This window comes from Rhynchophorus ferrugineus, unplaced genomic scaffold (assembly GCF_030347505.1).
Source record: "Rhynchophorus ferrugineus isolate W39M unplaced genomic scaffold, kcgeb_rfMv2 rfM1, whole genome shotgun sequence".
NCBI lineage: Eukaryota > Metazoa > Arthropoda > Insecta > Coleoptera > Curculionidae > Rhynchophorus > Rhynchophorus ferrugineus.
Window position 1 is genome coordinate 26,237,210 of NW_027472580.1, and position 19,579 is coordinate 26,256,788.

Genomic DNA, 19,579 nt, shown 5'->3' on the forward strand with positions numbered 1-19,579 from the left:
AAGAGCATAGGTAAATAAATTATTGTTTTGTAAATTATGTATTGACTGGAGACTTCTTTCAGGTGAAACGTACGTAAAGTCTTTATATCAAGTCTTTATATAAATATGGTGCATAGAATTGATTTAAACATATTTCAATATAGTGTTTTTCACTCCATTTTTTTTCATATTCTAATAGAATATGGCTTTTTATCTTCAAATGTTTCCCAATTTTTATTTACTCGGTAATTATTTACACATTTTTTTTAATAAATTACAATTTTTATAAATTTCAATTACTAAAATGTGTATTTTAATTAGTATTTAATTTAAAATATTTCATAAAAAATTAATGATCATTTTCATATTACTATCTTTGTTAGTCTTTAAATGAGTTCCCAGCACGTTCTTTACTATTATAACATGTTTGACTATGGCTTTTTAATTTCATGGGGTTAAATTTCTCCGTCGCAGAACGATATGCAAAGAAAAATATATTAGACTAAAATGTTCAACGTTACAAAACAAAGTATGTGCGCTTGCGCAGAGCTTGCCAAAAGAACGCTTGTTCACTCAGACAATTCAAATAAATAAAGATGCGCATGTGCTAAACCGAAATTATCTTCTGTTTACTATATCCCGCTGAGTTTGACTTATCAATTTAGATCGAAGTATAGAGGACTGTGAGTTTTTGTAGCCACGGAATGGGAACTTTTTCAATAAGTTGCAGTAAGAGAACGTTTACGATGGAAATCATTGTTTGGGTTTTTTATGGATTCATTGGCACAATTTCCAAAATTTTAGCCATTTGATTGGAATATTTAGCTTACTGTTTCAACTTTAGGGATACCAGTTGACAAAAGTTGTTGACCTCAAATCATAAAATTAAAAGTTGACCCTCGTATATACGTTCCGAGAACTAGTAAGAAGAGAATTAAATAGCTTCCAAGTGTTATTCATGGGTTCAGTACTAATGAAGACGAATTGTCGAATCGTAAAGAAAAGGAAACTTCCGACGTTGTTTTTTGTGTTTATCTTGAGCGCAAGGAACTTGACACATCCGTGTCTTGGGATGGCAACGACAAACAAAGACACGACACCGGCATTGAATGACACCGACCAGATTTTTTTCGGGGAATTTCACAGACCCACCGGGCTCTAAAATTAGAAAGTATCAAGTAAATAAGTCGTTCACAGAATACCGATTAGTACGAAGCAGACAGAAATGCTTAATTGGGATATATTTTGTCTGTACATCGTTGTAATTCAGCGTCGTTTCAACTTTCGTTGGAATTTAATGAATGGTGTTCTGTAGATCATATCATCAAATTCAGGAATGTTTTTATCGGTAAATTTAACGTCTGTATTATATCTCTTCTCGGATCTTTTGATGAGTGAAATCTTTTACGTATAAAATATTTTGAATGAACAAGCAAGTAATTATTTTTATACATACACTAAATTAAATTTTCTTGAAACGCATGTTTTGACTATCAAAAAAAATGACGTAAAGGTCGTAAATTTACATATAAATCATTAACTATATAATAAGTATTATATATCTACAGTAGCAAGAAAGTTCATTTTATGAACTAATTAATGAATGAACCTTATGAATTATATTGTGTAAATGTATACGTTTGGACAATCGAATATAATGAAGACTACAGGAAGTGAACAAGATGCAGTATATTTTCCAAAGTACAAATTTCAAAGACCTAACTAAATAAAATCCTAATTATTCCATTGTTCCATTATCCTTGGATTTAAATATTAACAGATTATCACGTAGCTCAATTATAATTAATTTGAGATTAATTCGTTTTCTATTAAAACTCTTAAAGATATGAAATAATCGAATGTGTAATAATAACCACGTCCAACAATATAATAACGTAATTTAAATTGATTAAATCATACGGCTGCATGCCCATAGACACGCATGTGACTATGAAACGTTCGTAAAACAAAACAACAATCGACATAATCCATTACTATTATGAATGAAAACTGAACTGTCACATTAATATGTTCACGGTACGTACGAAACACGTCAAGAAAAAATAAATCCAACGTAGTGCGGTTGTCAACCTTGAACGAAACCAAAGAAACGAGAATATACCCGTTCGGAACAACACAAATGTCAACGTTTAGATACAGTTCACCAACTGTTTTGTATTTTTTTACTTTTACTTTTTTTCTATCTCGATCTCTTTCTCTAGAACTCTATGCCTGCGTTTTAGTATCAACGTCGTATAACAGCACTAACCGAACACTGTGACTTGCGTTGTATTATTCAAGAATTTTCGATAGATGTTTGATTTGTGCGTGTGAGAGATATTGCTTCTGAGGTGTATTGTATTGAGGGGAGTAAGAATATTACACGAATATTATCGATAATGTAATCGTAAGATGGCTGAAGAAGTTTAATATTTTTAGAGGAACATGTTCAGCTTGTAAGGTTACCTAAAGTGAAAGCCAGTGTTTAGCAGTTGCGATGAGCAAGTAATCATCAACTACCTTTATATCATAGTATATATTTATCACCTATATTATGTATCATTGAGAAAGCGAGTAAAGAAAGAGACATTACAAATATACCAATATATCGAAATATATAATTAGTGTAATAGACAAGGTAATAGGGAATTTCTTCTGCATAAATTATAAATATATTGTTTGATTTGAACTATTATGTGAGCAAAAAATAGTGAAATTTATCTTGATTTAAGTAAAATTGTATACAATTTAATTTAAGTAATAACTTATTCTAACTTATTATTAACTTTTTAACATAAAAACAGAGTTTTAAAGCATTATATGTAAATATTAGTGTGCTTATAAATAATTTGCAAATAAAATAACTAAATTTCTAAAAACTAATTATTGTAAAACTAACAAATACCTGTCAAAGCTATACACATAAACACAACACATACAATTTCACCAGAAAAAACATATGTTATATTATTCATTCACTATTTCGAAAATAAAATAATATCAGTGAAAATTGTATGATACGAGAAAAGCAATAGTTACATGAACCATTTCGTTATGAATTTATAGAAGGAACAACACAGTCTGTAAAAGAATTTCATAAACATAAAAAGCCTTCAGTCACTTTCGGTGAATTAACATAGAAAACCAGAATTTAATAAAATGTATAGTCGACAATTAACTGTTGTATGATTCACTTTAAATAACTTAAAAAACGTATCACAATTAGTCACTGTCTACTTAGTGAACGCAAAAAATATGGCTGAAAAAATGTCTAGCCACTGTGATCTGTCTACTTGGCAGGCCTCCAAAAACAAGTTGCCCGAGATGCGTGTGAAACCGTTAATTTTGTTTTTGTTTTATCAACACGTAAGGTGTTTATCTTTCTGCCATAAAATATTGTACTCTTACAATACTCGAAATAATTATCACCTAACCTAAGCGCCACAGATATTTTCATTTTTTAACTCTATTGTATTGAAAATAAATTCGATTGGATGGTAATAGTTGAAAATTAATTACAAATATAATTAATCATTAAAAGCTCATTACGAGATATTTATTAATAAATTATGTTAAATTATATTATAAATATTACACAATCAAATGCTATATGATTCATAACTGTACACATTTAAATATATTTAAATAACAACACTTATTAGCGAACTAAACGAAACAATTATGAGCGATGCTTTCTTCTTTTGGGTATGTGACCTGTCTGTTCGGTGGGCGTCCAAAAACAAGTCGAACGAGACCAGTTCCAAACTGTTTCCGTCCTCTTATTTAAAATGCCTTTTTCCATTATGTAAGATTTTTATCATTGTTTGACTTCTCCAATACCCGAAATATCTCCTTTATCTACATTCTTTTACATTTTCTTTTGTTCGAATCGCTGATATCTACATATTCGAATCGATTCAAACCATTCTAGAATCCAAAATAAAAAAAATCCAAACCAGTTTTATTGTCCCAAAATTTGATAGATGTTCGCCTAAACTTATGTTATGGTATGTTACATACATGTTATAATGGTTGATGAAAATTAAAACTTATATTATATTATTAATTGCATATGGGATTTAAAAGAATATTTATACACTGCTAGCCTGACTAATCCAGAATCCGGTAGTATTTCGGCACATCCAGTAACTCAACATATTATCACCTAACACTTCCCCTTCTTATTATGACCGCCCTGCTCGTTGAACCATGCGTCAGCGTGAGCTAAAATCAGCAGAAGATATGATGACAGATGAAAAACTATGTTACATGAAGAAGGCCTTTAGATATGTTGGAGCTACCAACAACTAACAGTGAGGTGGCTAGAAAAAATAGACTCCACCAAACTCAAAACTTGACTAGAAAGCAGAAAGTTCATGGTACATTGATTATATATTTTGAAAATAAAATATTTATCTATTATTATGGATTTAGAGAAGGAAGAAACACGTTGATTATACACGAAAATGCAGAAATATTATAAATAAATAATGAGTAAACCAAGAGTAGATATGTTTTAATAGAAACATTAGATCTTTATTCCAAAATCCAAAATTAATGAATAATAGAAAAAATAAGAATATTAACAAATTCACTAGACAACTGTTGTATTAATATATTATACACAAAATAAATATTCAATTACTCACTGTCTGCGAGTGAGGGTATGAAACATGAAATACTAACAGTATATATTTGTTTTCATTTTTATTACCCATAGTTTACCAATTTTACCAAGGTTCTCAGACCCAGATGGACAAGTATCTATTCGATTTCTTTTTTTTTGACAATTATTTTATTGTATTGTATCCTATTTCCATTTACACCAAATCATTTTTAATTGTGTCTAACCATCTCCCACTTGTTTCTTTTTGTTCTGATGTTATCTACGATGTAATTTTATTTATAAGAATTGAGTTAAGATTTTCAATACTGTATTATCATTATTCGGTGTTTGTGTTTTGATCAGCGACATCTATTGGTGAAAGTGTGAAGTATCGATGTAAACAAATGTTAAACAATCTAACCTATGTAAAATAGAAATTCTATTTTGAATTATTCAGTATTTCAGATTTAAAAGTGATGGTTTTGACTTTAATGACAAAGAACGACCTGGAGGGTCAAAAAATTGTTTGAGTTGTTGAACGAAAACTCATCTCAAACTCTCAAAGAACCTTTAAACAACTTAGAAGTTAATAGATCAACTGTTTCCAGACGTTTAAATGCTATGGAAAATATCTAAAACGTGGAAACATGCCAGGTTTGCCAGTCAAAAAACTAAGATTTTTCTGTGGGATATTGTAACTGGCGATGAAAAGTGGATGTACTACGATAATCGCAAAAAATCATTAGTTAGTCCAGGAGAAACATCCACCTCGACATTAAAGCGGAATGTTCCTGGCCATAAAGTTTTGCTGTACCTATAGCGGGATAGGCAAGATGTAATAGAGAACGAGCTGCTAAAACTGCATGAAATTGTTACTACACACATAATATTTTGATTAGTATATATTTCATACATTTTTTCTAAATAAATTTAGAAAATGATCAGAATACATACAAGGACCTAATGTTATATTATAGCTTATTACGTTAATGTGTTCTTGGTAACGATATGAATTTTAACATCATACGGTTTAGAACTTTCAGTTAAAATATTTGAGGACTGAAGCTTCTGGATTAATTATCTAGGCAAAAAGGGAAGATCTTCCGGGATAAATAGGTGCTGTTATGTCCGATCAAGAGAACTATATCTAGACTCATAAAAATCGGATCTAGATTCTCTAGTGATTTGATGAGATTGGAACCTTGAACCGCCGCTCTCAATTTACTGAGATATTTCTAGTAATTAATCTAATTAGTTCAACAGTCCTAAAATAGCAATCCATTCAATGAAGCATAAACAATTCTTATCGTTTATAATATACCATGTGCTCACCCCAATTCTTACAATAATACATAACTATATATATGTTGTCCTATGTATTGGTTTCTTCTTGGTGTTTCATAGTACCAGGGCAGTGAGAACTGACTGTACATTTTATATTTACACTTGTTTCATGTTATAACTGGGTTTATATTATTCGATAACTTTTTTAAACCATAAGAAATCGTGTATCAATTGTACAATATATAAGCAACTTTTTTAAGTAACTTTTTAAGGAAATGTATCAAACCAATGGGAATTAAATATTGATTGATAGATATTGAACTTTCTTTGTCGTATAATTTTGTTAAATATCTAATAGGCATTACTTATAGGGCAGTTACATTTATAACAGCTCGTTGGTGATATTCAAATGATGTACTTAGTAAATTATTCAATACCAGTTCGTTAGTTATGTAAAACGGGAGCTTTTTCTGTTATAAATTCTCGTATTAAACAAGAGGCAAAAAACATTGTTGAACTTACTACTAAATATTGATTTTCCGGAGCTTATTAATAGACAGTTATATTTACATCGACTAGTTAATAATATTCAAATGATGTTCTTGCTAAATTATTCAACTTCGTTAGCTATGTAAAATAGGGATTACATCCACAATAGATATATTGAGTGATAGTGATATAAAAACGTGACGGTGAAGAGTGATATATAACAATATATAACAATATATATATATATACACCATTAAACCATTAAAATGACCTGAACAGTATAATCACGGTTACAAATACGATCTCATCTTAAAAAAAGCATTTCCGATATTGCTGATTGTATATAATGTATACCTTATTATAACACATAGGAAAATGTATGAATGACAATATATATGTATATATATATATATATATATATATATATATATATATATACACCATTAAACCATTAAAATGGTCTGAACAGTATAATCACGGTTACAAATACGATCTCATCTTAAAAAAAGCATTTCCGATATTGCTGATTGTATATAATAGGATACCTTATTATAATACATAGGAAAATATATGAATGACAATGTATGAAAGTGCAATGACAATTCTCTCTAAGAAATTCTGTTATCTTTCTACGTATACCTCTTAAATGGAAAAATAAATCAGATCTTAAAATCCTAGGTAGAGCATTTGGTAAGTTTTATAACAGCCAATAAGAATTAAATATCGTATTTACCTGTTAGAGTTGTTGAGATTAAATATTCTTAAATTGGAAAAATCACCATAAAAAATAATAAGATAAAACTTTTATTTTTCTATATATATAACATGTTACAAAATTATCCAACAATAAGTGAACTGCTGGTTGCTAAATATTTAATAATGACTATCAACGTTAATTAACGGTGAATTGATAGTAAAATATGTAATTGTTAAGATTTCACAATTCGACTTTATATAATTGACTAATTACTTGCTAAATTTAACATTTATTGTGGCATAAAGTATTCATTAATATAATTAGTGTCTATAGAATAATTTTCCTGTCGAATGTATATTCAAAATTGAATACTGTATTGTCAATTTCTTTCCTGTATTAATTGCTGAAACACTTCTTTTAAATATGTCTCTTATATATTACGAACAATTATTAATGATTAATTTACTGATTGTTACGACACAAATCACACTTAGTACCTATTATTCATTTTTAAGATGCACAGTTGTTAGTAATTGTATATATTTTTCATTACATTTTCTCAGTTTCTACAGTTACACATAATGATTATAGAAAAATTATATTTCATTACTAATAGCATTATAATAAAATGTCACTGATTTGTACTAGACATGACTCGTATATACAGCAGTAAAATGCCTTGATTAACTTTAATGAAATTAAGATTTAGTAACATTAAAAATATAATACTTTAAAATTAGCTGTTATCTGTTTTTAACGAACATTTGTAACATTTATTGAAATATTAAACATTTTTGTGTCTGTATTGAAATAAATACTAATTTTGATTTTCAATATCATAATTAATAATCATAGAATTTTAAAAAATATTTCATTTTATTAAACGCCAAATAAAACCTAATATTTCAAATTTTATATAATAATTTCTTATTTAAAATGGTATATGAGAAGTGGTATTAAATTGTAAGCTAAAACGTAAAACCTGGTGATAAAAATTACTACATAACATACAACTGTATAAATTATATCACAACAATATATTGCGCGGCTGTAAAGTGACCATTTATATAAATAATATCATTAATAATACTCATTTGTTAAAATAATACATATCGGTGCACAATATTATTTATTTGTAACTGTTTGTTTATACAATATTGATAAAAACATGACATCATGTAAATTAAATATCTAAAAATAGTTTTAATTTTTTTGACTGCGCCATGAAACAAGTTTGTAATAAAACTGCTTTGTGGAAAATCAAGTATTTACTACTACTTTGAACTTTCGAGCATAGAATAAAACCCATTGTGAGAGAAGAGACCTCTGATTTCCAAGAACAATTTCACGGCCTTGTGCAGCTCAAACTTGAAAATCGGAGAGGACAATATTTAAATAACAATTTCGACAATTCATTATCGATTCTTCCGAGCCTCCGAAAGCAGAACGCAGTGGAATGTCACCGACTCAAATCTCGAAACTACCTGCTCGGAAATTCGAGTGGTAGAAATTCGAAATGACCCGACTGTGCGCCTACTGATTTCTCGGAAACAGCATAACAGGTGTACGTTAGTTTACAAATATGCTATAGAAAACGTATCTCGCAAATATCGAGGGAAAACAGTGAATAGTTTATTGTTCCTATTAGTTATGTAACTAGTTAAAAATAAATTCATATATTCAGCATTCTCTCTAATTTAATGTAGAAAAACCGAATAAATGCACGTGTAATGAAATAATAACATATATCTTACGTTACAAATACTAAAATAATACTTCAATGCAATAAAACTAAGCTTAAAAATAACTACCAACAAAAAAAATCGATATCAATACGTCTACCAGTTATGATTTATTAACAGAGGTGTAAATAAACCAACTTACATCTCAAAATCGTAAGAAAATGAAGATGTACCGATGATTGTAAACAAACATAGCATTAACGATTTAATAATTTAGTAGATTTGCACGCAGTCCGCTAAACCAAGTCAAGTTATGTGGCATGACCACCCTATATGAAGCTGGTAAGAATCGGAATTTCTTTTTCAATGTCATCATCCAATGTCCTCGTTCAGGGTTCGACGCTCGACGTTTCCCCTCGCCCTTCAACTCGCGCCCTAATTTCCAACCAGACACCATACGACAATCGCGGAGACTGTGGATGTGACCTTGAAATATTTCTCTTTGACTCCGACGGCCATCCACCACGAACGACTTGGATGCGACAAGACGAGAACCGGAAGAATCGCCGAAGAAGCCATTTAATTTTTGCAATATTACGCTGGGGCGTTCTTTTTTCGTTATTTCAGCGGACAACTTTCACTGCGCTCAGGTAGAAATTAAAATGACCAGAGTTCACGACTTGCTGGTTATTGTTTAACGACAACACCGAGAAAAAATTTACTCGGAGCAGGTACTCTGGTCGAAAAATAACAAAATTATCAAGGTATTGTTAAAATTTCAGTCACACCTGTTAACTGACGGCGAGATATACGGAACTTACCTCCGGCAGATTCAAACTTAAATTGTTTATTGTTAAGTTATCCATGACAGCAACTGAGAAACAATATCAAAGCACAGCACAACTGTTTACAACGATTCTATGAGCATTTTTCCATGTTCGAATGCCGTAACCGCACTTAAATCCGTTTACACTTGGCCACTGGTCACTTTGAATTTTAAATCCCGTCGCATTCTCAATCTTCCCTTTTTTTACAATGAACCGCGCAATTATTATCGACTTTATTCCGCGGCTAAATTGGTCACGCGTTCAGTTTAATCCAATCCATTCATGCAAATTACCGTTGATAGTTTATAAAAGTTGAAAAAGTCCGATGGAAAAACTTCTTAACCTCGCCGCGTCATGCGTCAACAGACTCGATCGGCGTTCTTCTGTTGTGTTTCTCGAGTCTCCGTCCGTAGCTCCTCCACCGGCCGTACTAAGAACCACGGAACTTGAGCGCACGCGAGCGAGTAAGACAGAGAAGCTGGCGAACAGAGAAGGAAAAGCGAGGTCCCTTCTCTTGTGGCCGTTTGCCAAAGAGTTTTTTTTATATTATTTTCAGTTTCTAACACTACCGATCGCAAATTCCAAATTGATTTATTGAAGTGTAATTTAATAAAAACATTAATAAATTCCATCAGAGAATATTCTATATAATTAGTTTTTCTTTTAAAAATGCTGCTTATATCAGAGGTGACAGACAAAAACGGTGTCTATATACCTAAATTGATAAATTAATAACACGTTAGGTCATAATGTTTAAAGAATGATGAAAACTTTGACATCTAATTTATCTAATCAAGTGTAATAGAATGAAGACGATTGTTGCGCCATCTTTTGCCAACGTCTATGGTAACAGTTTTAAAGTTTGATATATCAGATATAAGATAAGACGTGTTGGGATCGATTTTATTGATACATTGTCGTCCTTTTATTTCTAGAAGAGGTTTATTTGTCTATCGATACGTATGTTACGTTTTATGTGTAAAACATATGTTTTAAATAAGCAGTTAATATATCAAGTTGTCCGGTCGGTTTTGTTATTTTGTAAGAAAAATAAGATTTAATGATTTGAAATGCATTTTATAGTTTTAAATTGACCGCTCAGTAGGCTTGGTTCAGTTATTTTCTGGTATATTAATTTTATTTCTGAAGTGATAGAATTAATTTATTAAGATTTGTGAAAAGTCAGAAATAACAAGCAGTTTCATCTGGCCAGTAATGTGGACGTCAAAACAATTCGTACTTAAATTAATTGATTTTTTTATGATTTTTTTCAGTTATACATGTGATCTTGATAATTCTATTTTCTATTTTTATGTTTTTTTTTTCGCATGGGTTTTTACATTCAATTGATTCAAGGGCTTAAAATAATTATCTGATAAGGCATATTGCAATATGTAATCAATTTTATAAAATGATTTTTTCCACATTTTTTGTTTGGTGCATTATTTTTCGGAATATAACTACCGAATTCCGGTTACTCTTTAGTCGAGTTTTTTTTGATTAAGGATCTTAATTCGTAGACATAATTCTAATCATAGTGACGTACGGATAGGAAAATTATTTTTAAATTTGTATTTGAATATGTGTTTGCTCATTGCAAAACTTCAGTCAAAATATTGCACATACTCCATATTGACATATCTATGCTGCTTCTATTAAATATTTCGAAGTTATTTGGAACCTGATAACATATCTTTATTACATGAAACATGAACTTCGAAAAATTATTTAAATACCCTGAATAGATGTCTAAATCTGTTTCTTGTTAAGATCTCTAGATGTAAATCTGATCTAAATGCCCGTTTCCTGTCATATTCTGTTATGGTTTTTTATATTATATTGAATTAGAACCTTTTGTATTTTTTTGCACTTGTTCTATTAGGTACTTGTATGTATTCTGATTATTTTTTACTTTGAACAAGCTTTTATTGAGAAATATTAGTACAATATAGCAATCAAAATATTTTCCATTGTTTACTATTATATATTCTGAAAACATGGCGATAGCGTATCGAAAAATGCTGTTGGTTTGGCAGAATCAATTCGTTTTCCCATCTCTTCAGCATATCTGCTGCTACATCGATGCGAACAAATGGTAATCAGAGGTGACGAGTATGCTGGCAAAAATTTTCACTCGAGCTGCAACAGTATATCCTTTTTTACTTGACTTCGCTAGACATCTCTGATAACAGTTTCGGTTTTAGCAGCTCTCAATGCAGCACAGAAATATTTTATGATTACTATTCCGTTCAGTGTAGATATGGATAACTCCCTGGGATTAACCCATGATTTTTAACACTTGGGATTATCTCTTAGATCCACTTTTTATTGCCAGTCACAATATGTCAGAGAAAATTTTTCTTTGTTTTTTTGTTAAACCATGAACTCGCTATGCTGTAACGGTTTGAAGTGGTATTTTTAATCAATTCATGAGATAGCCATTTTTTCTTAGATCCTTTGGACTTTCCAATGGCATGTAATGTAAGGTTCCGCAAACTAACTCATCAATTGCTAAGCTGTCTAAAAATTTTTTGAGAGTTTGAGATGAATTATTTTCCATTAAGTTTTGGAATTTATAGTCTTCGGACTTTTTTTGGTTCTCCAGACTGTTCTTTGTCATTAACAAATAAACACCACTTTTAAATCGCTGAAACCAAAACGTCTTAGAAAATGTTGAGTCCTCCATAGCATTCATCTGTATACACTGAATAATAATAAATAAAATACCTAATTAATAGGAAACTGTTATTTTGTATAGAGAAATGTCAAAGTCATTGCATTTGACAGTTGTAAACCTACATAGATTTACTGTCACCAACTTATCGCTACTAACGCATTTTCACTAATAGAGATCACTTATTAAAATATATGCAAGTATTTAATACTTTAATTTTATATATAACATCTATTTGTAGGAAACTAATTTGAGCTGATAGTAATGAAAGAAATAATCCGAAATAATTATAAAAGTTATCTTCATATATATATATATATATATATATTGAAATTATACAGTTATTATACAGTATATTGAAATTAAAGTTTTTAAATTATTTTTGTTTATTTCGGGTGTTTTGTTAATTTCTTCTCAGCGAGCATGCTTTTGAGATCTGAGAACAGGAAATAGTCGCTGGGGGCCACATCTGAAGAATACGGTTTTGAATGTTTTTGTCGGTAACAATCTATATTGGGCGTGTTTTGGTAGTGTTGGCAGTTGGAAACTCGGCATCAAGCCAAGTTTTTGCTTCATCTGTATTTTTTCCCTTCAAAAAGGAATATTTTATCAATACGCGAAATTCCTTTTTATCAATTTCTTTACAATAACAAAAGTTGCTTGACTCAAAGTGCTATAATTCACAAACTAACGATTCAACAGCTGTCAAATGTATACACGCATCGTTTGAGGGTTAGGGTTAACTAAAAAAAAAGGATTTAATTTTAGTAGCGCCATCTATGTGTCAGGCCGGGTACTTTTCAATGGAGCTGTTAAATAGTACGTCCAGTTCAGTTAAAGGCTACTTAGTAAAAAGGAGGCTCAAAAATAAGTAATAGATTATATTATGGATAACCTTAATTATTGTAATTATTGTCCATTAATATAATTTATCTTATATAAATTCATTACTTGCATTCGCATGATAGTAAACTAGTTAATGTTGCATCATACTGAAAACTTCTGAATCTGAAAAAAAAGACCAACACCAACATCTTAATTTAAAACATATAATATTGCTGAATACCAACAAGTACTACGTAGTAAATGTTACAACGTCACATATTACATACATTATATTCGTACATGCCCGCAATATTAAAAACAACATTCCTAATGAATGTACACATTAATATTTATTATTTAATAATCAACAGTAAATATTATTTCTTGAACTGATATCTAAATATGTCAGTATATTAAGCATATTTTATAAAAACAACTGATTTTTGCTGCATTTTTCTTGGATTATCATAAAATTCAAGTATTATTTAAGCAAAATAATTTATTATAATTAAGGGGCTATTCTCTATATTTTTTCATATTATTAAGGCCCTTTAAGAAAAACTGATTTGTTTTTGGAGATACTGCTATTTGGTGATGCACCCTGTAGACCACGATATCTAAAACTAAAACGAACGCGTTTAAACTTTTTCTCGAAACAAGAATTGGGTATAAAACTTCTCTATACTCTATGAAATATGGTTGTTCGAAAACGATAATTTTCTACCATTTTAGTGACGTTTCCGATTTTTTTTAATAGTATGAATCCAAATTTTGTTATAGTTAATAAAATTATAAAAAATTATAAAATATTAAAAAAACTTTACTTATAAATTACCACTTAAATCGAACATCGAAAGTAAAAAAAAGTACTGACATACATCGTATTGATATTTAAAAAGTATAGACATATTGATATATTTCAAACATATTTAATATGTCTAATATATACACAATATGAAATAATAATCTATAATATATATAAAATATCCAACGACACAAAAAAAAATTAATTTAATTAAAAAAAAATCGATTTTTAATATATTTTAGATAGTGGGCATATTAAATATGTATTGATATAAAAATATGTATATATGTATTGCTCTAAAGCTTGAAAAATTCGTTTCACATTCCAATATTGCATCACAACATAACTTATATAAGGCAAAACACATAGGTTATTTAATAAAAACTATACACCTGGTAGTTAGCTCTCTTAAATTTCTAATTCATGTTTATTTTGATCTGTACCTAAGAGTAGACGTAAATTATAATTACAAATATGAATTGTGTGCAAGAACTTAACAAAACACCCGAAATAAACAAAAATAATTTAAAAACTTTAATTTCAATATACTGTATAATAACTGTATAATTTCAATATATATATATATATATATATATATATATATATATATATATATATATATATATATATATATATATATATATTAAATAACCTATGTGTTTTGCCTTATATAAGTTATGTTGTGATGCAATATTGGAATGTGAAACGAATTTTTCAAGCTTTAGAGTTTAATATACTCTTGTTACAAAAATAGCAATACATATATACATATTTTTATATCAATACATATTTAATATGCCCACTATCTAAAATATATTAAAAATCGATTTTTTTTTAATTAAATTAATTTTTTTTTGTGTCGTTGGATATTTTATATATATTATAGATTATTATTTCATATTGTGTATATATTAGACATATTAAATATGTTTGAAATATATCAATATGTCTATACTTTTTAAATATCAATACGATGTATGTCAGTACTTTTTTTTACTTTCGATGTTCGATTTAAGTGGTAATTTATAAGTAAAGTTTTTTTAATATTTTATAATTTTTTATAATTTTATTAACTATAACAAAATTTGGATTCATACTATTACAAAAATTCGGAACCGTCACTAAGATGGTAGAAAATTATTGTTTTCGAACAACCATATTTCATAGAGTGTAGAGAAGATTTATACCCAATTCTTGTTTCGAGAAAAACGTTTAAACGCCTTCATTTTAGTTTTAGTTATCGTGGTCTACAGGGTGCATCACCAAATAGCAGTATGTCCAAAAACAAATCAGTTTTCCTTAAAGGGCCTTAATAATATGAAAAAATATAGAGAATAGCCCCCTTAATTATAATAAATTATTTTGCTTAAGTAATACTTGAATTTTATGATAATCCAAGAAAAATGCAGCAAAAATCAGTTGTTTTTATAAAATATGCTTAATATACTGACATATTTAGATATCAGTTCAATAAATAATATTTACTGTTGATTATTAAATAATAAATATTAATGTGTACATTCATTAGGAATGTTGTTTTTAATATTGCAGGCATGTACGAATATAATGTATGTAATATGTGACGTTGTAGCATTTACTACGTAGTACTTGTTGGTATTCAGCAATATTATATGTTTTAAATTAAGATGTTGGTGTTGGACTTTTTTTTCAGATTCAGAATTTTTCAGTATGATGCAACATTAACTAGTTTACTATCATGCCAATGCAAGTAATGAATTTATTTAAGATAAATTATATTAATGGACAATAATTACAATAATTAAGGTTATCCATAATATAATCTATTTCCTTTATTTCCTATTTTTGAGCATCTTTTTACTAGCCTAGTAGCCTTTAAGTGAACTGGACGTACTATTTAACATCTCAATTGAAAAGTATCCGGCCTGGCACATAGATGGCGCTACTAAAATTAAATCCATTTTTTTAGTTAACCCTAACCCTCAAAAGATGCGTGTATACATTTGACAGCTGTTGAATCATTAGTTTGTGAATTATAGCATTTTGAGTCAAGCAACTTTTGTTATTGTAAAGAAATTGATAAAAAGGAATTTTGCTTGTTGATAAAATATTGCTTTTTGAAGGGAAAAAATACAGATGAAGCAAAAACTTGGCTCGATGCCGAGTTTCCAAACACTGCCCCAGGAAAATCAACCATCAAGGATTGGTATGCTAAAATGCTAAGTGCTAATGCTAATGCTAAATTTAGACGTGGCGAAATGAGCACCGAAGACGGTGAACGCAGTGGACTCCCAAAATAGTTTGTTATCGACAAAAACATTAAAACCGTATTCTTCATATGTGGCCCCCAGCGACTATTTCCTGTTCTCAGATCTCAAAAGAATGCTCGCTAGGAAGAAATTTTTGTCGAATGAAGAGGTGGTCCCGGAACTGAGGCCTATTTTGAAACAACATAAATCGACAACTTTACTACAAAAATCGACAAATCGTACTACAAACATGATACCAAAAAGTTGGAGGGTCGCTATAATCAGTGTATCACCCTTGAAGGGAATTATTTTGAATATGAAAAACTAATTTTGCCAAAAAATGTGTTTTACTATGGTAAACCGGGGACTTTTCAATTGATCTGCTAAGGTGAATTGGATAGGGATATTAAAAGATTATCGATACTTATTGCCCATATATCGATAGATTTAAAATAGCGTATCAAACTTCAAATTTCAGATTTCTCCCCCTTGTTATTTTTTGAAGAAACTATTATAGATATTTTTTAGGTTTATTATTCTAAACATAAAATGTACATTGATCGGAAACCATATATCTGTAAAAAATATTGATATATGGATATTTTTTTTAAATAACGATATATGTCGAACGAAAATGTAGATATATTGAAAAATTATCGTTATGTTTTTAGGCATATTTTGCTGAAGAACAGAAAAAGGTTTATTGGGCAAGAAAAAAATTTGGCGACCCTAATTATAACTAGCAACTGTCGCAGCATTAGAGAATTATAGAGGTTTTGGATTTTTTAACTGAATGTATAATTATACAGGGTCTCTATATAAAAATACTATTTTCTTTTCGCAAGAAAATGTTACATTATATTCGTGGTTGGTAGACGGCTAACGAAGGTTTATGAGGACCTACATATTTATCTATCTTGAAATGCTATTTTCTCATAATGCTATATTTCAATTTTTTTTATTAATCTCTTAGAACTTCAACAATCTGCCAATGTGCAATAAGTATTATTATATTAAGTGATTTGCTGTACAACTTATAATCTAAATCATATTCTAGATACCATTCAAACTTATTTTAAAGTCAATTAAATTTATTCTAAAGACTATTATAAGTTATTCTAGAGATTATTAAAACTCACTCTATGTGTCTATTAATCAGTTCGTATGGTAGTTAGCGTTTGAGTCTACGCATGACAGTGTAGCTATCACGCACATTTAACTGTTTGGCGAGTGCATTGGCATGCGCTAATAGTTTTCAGAGTATTTTGCACTAACGTTTCGAATCACACCAGTTATGGGTTCTAAGGGGATATCGCTTAGTTTGTTGGAGACGTAATATGGAGCATCGAGGATGACTCGCAACACTTTATTCTGGAATCTCTGGAGGATATCTATGTTAGATTTGCTAATTGTACCCCAAAGTTCAATACCATCATATCTTAGATCCAAATGGACCTAAGTATTGACTTATACATCAAACCATTGTTATCTAATGATAAACTGTTTGCGTTTTGTCACTATATGTTTTTTCCATGTCAAAGGTCAATCAAAATGCATTCCCATATATTTAACATTGTCTGCTTGCGGAAGTTCATGATTATTCAATTTTACTGAGGGATATGTTCTATAAAGGGTGAATGTCAAAAAATCATCAACATACGTTGCAACAGTAGTGTTTCAGCTGTATACAATAGATATAACAATGGGCCAAAATACTGGAGGGTCTTGATGAAATGAATTCGATTTTGAGTTCAAATATGGCATCTGGAAATACACCGTATGTGCTGCAGGATTTAAATCCAGTGGAGGGAACAAAATTTGTACTTTTCATAAATATATCTTATAGGCATAATTACAAATTATTATATATTTGAACATGTTTTCAATTTTCAATAAATTAATCAAGTAATCAATAGTTTATTCTTAATATAACAATATATTTTCGACATATAACTTGCATTCAATTGTTCGTTCATTTTATGAAGATCTTATTTTGTAATATTGTCGATGGAACTTCACGTCAAATTTTAAAAGATAGTTCTTAAATATGTGAAATATTTTTACATAGCTGTTATCCTATTTATACAGAAGGCCAAGAGCCTACCTGTTTATATAATTATTTTTTAAATGTATTTAATATCATAATGTAATAATGTGCTTATCGCTTAGCTTTTAGATTAGAAATCAGTATTATTTATTACAATGATAACCAACATTTTTAATTCAATAAAAATTTCAAGGATAGAATGATTCAGGTCTCTCCCCTTGTTGAAGCTTTATGTTTAAAATAATGAATAAATACTTTTAGTCGATTATTTATTATAACCATCGAATATTAATTGAACGAAAAGGCATTTATCTAACTTTGAATGACAAGCATGTCAAAAAAATGTTTTTACTAAAATTATTCCAAATTGTCACCCGAGTTTTTTTTTTAATTTGTGCCTCAGTAGTGTCAACACAATTTAATATATGTTTAATACATGAAACCCATATTTTTATGGGTATTTACATTTATTTAATCTTTACAAGGGATCTATTTCAGGTTAATGGGCTTCAAAAACAGAAACACCTTAAAATGCCGAAAATGGGTTTCTAAGAATAATCCCCATTTAGTCGAGTTAATTTAGGTTGGAATTTATTTGTTGGAAAGCTAAATTAGACTGATACATATTACTCTTTTATATGATTTACTATTTAAAATATTACAAATAACATAATAGTTGTAATCAGAATTATAATTCGAAGTTTATTACATGAATTTAGGGCTTTGTTAAAAAAATTGTAATGTATTAGAGTCTGCTTTTTGTTAACTAGGGTTTATCTAGACTACAGTCCTCGACATTAAGCCTACCGACTGGCGAATGCTCAACTTGGAAATCCTTCCAGAAAATATCCGGTCTTACTCATCAAGGTTACTGGTGTGGGTGACATTACTTTCCTTGTTTAATTCTCAGGTGAAGTGATTATGTTTTCATGTTTAGTGATTGGTGATGATGGTTGATAAAATGAAATATCTAGCTGTGCATAAATTAAAAAAGTGTTTAGTTCTATTTAATACAGTAATAGAATATTAACAATGAAAATCTTGAAGTCTACTACCTGCATTAGAAAACAAAGACAAATAATTAGGCCGCATTAATTTTTTAATAGTATTAATATTTCTCATATAGCTTTTATATTTGTATATATATTTTTATGCATATTTATATATGTTATCTTTATATAGAATGTTATTTTAATACATTTATTTAAAAAATTTAATTTAGTTTTTAAATTAAATTTTATTGGCCAGTAAAACGTAACGTTATGGGTTACGTTTTAAGTACGCGATACTATCAATTTTATCAATTCTATCAATTTTATCAATTCATAACCTCTCCCTCCCAGCCCGAGAGGCAATCGTCGTGTTTGTAGTATTTGGACCAAAGAACCAGTCGAATGTCTTCACAGCGAAATGTTGTTTACAGATGCCTATAATGT

At 29.3% G+C, this 19,579-nt stretch overlaps 1 protein-coding gene and 1 long non-coding RNA gene across 6 annotated transcripts in view; both read right to left on the minus strand.

Annotated features, from left to right (window-relative positions):
* The window catches only part of pyd (zonula occludens-like protein polychaetoid), a 118,347-nt gene that overhangs the window by 71,026 nt on the left and 27,742 nt on the right, over positions 1 to 19,579 (minus strand). For 3 of the 5 annotated variants that reach the window (XM_076419152.1, XM_076419149.1, XM_076419150.1), the window contains exon 1: positions 9,559 to 10,191. The exons of the other annotated variants lie outside the window; for them this stretch is intronic. In XM_076419152.1, the coding sequence (XP_076275267.1) occupies positions 9,559 to 9,603 (45 nt within the window). In that variant the 5' untranslated portion in view covers positions 9,604 to 10,191. Of the gene's footprint in view, positions 1 to 9,558; positions 10,192 to 19,579 lie in introns of those variants that run through there. 5 annotated transcript variants of the gene reach the window in all.
* Positions 4,752 to 6,562, minus strand: LOC143206583 (uncharacterized). The gene is made up of 2 exons (XR_013008463.1): positions 5,739 to 6,562; positions 4,752 to 5,666 (listed from the first exon to the last, which is right to left on the minus strand). It is a non-coding gene; the product is annotated as an uncharacterized LOC143206583 (long non-coding RNA).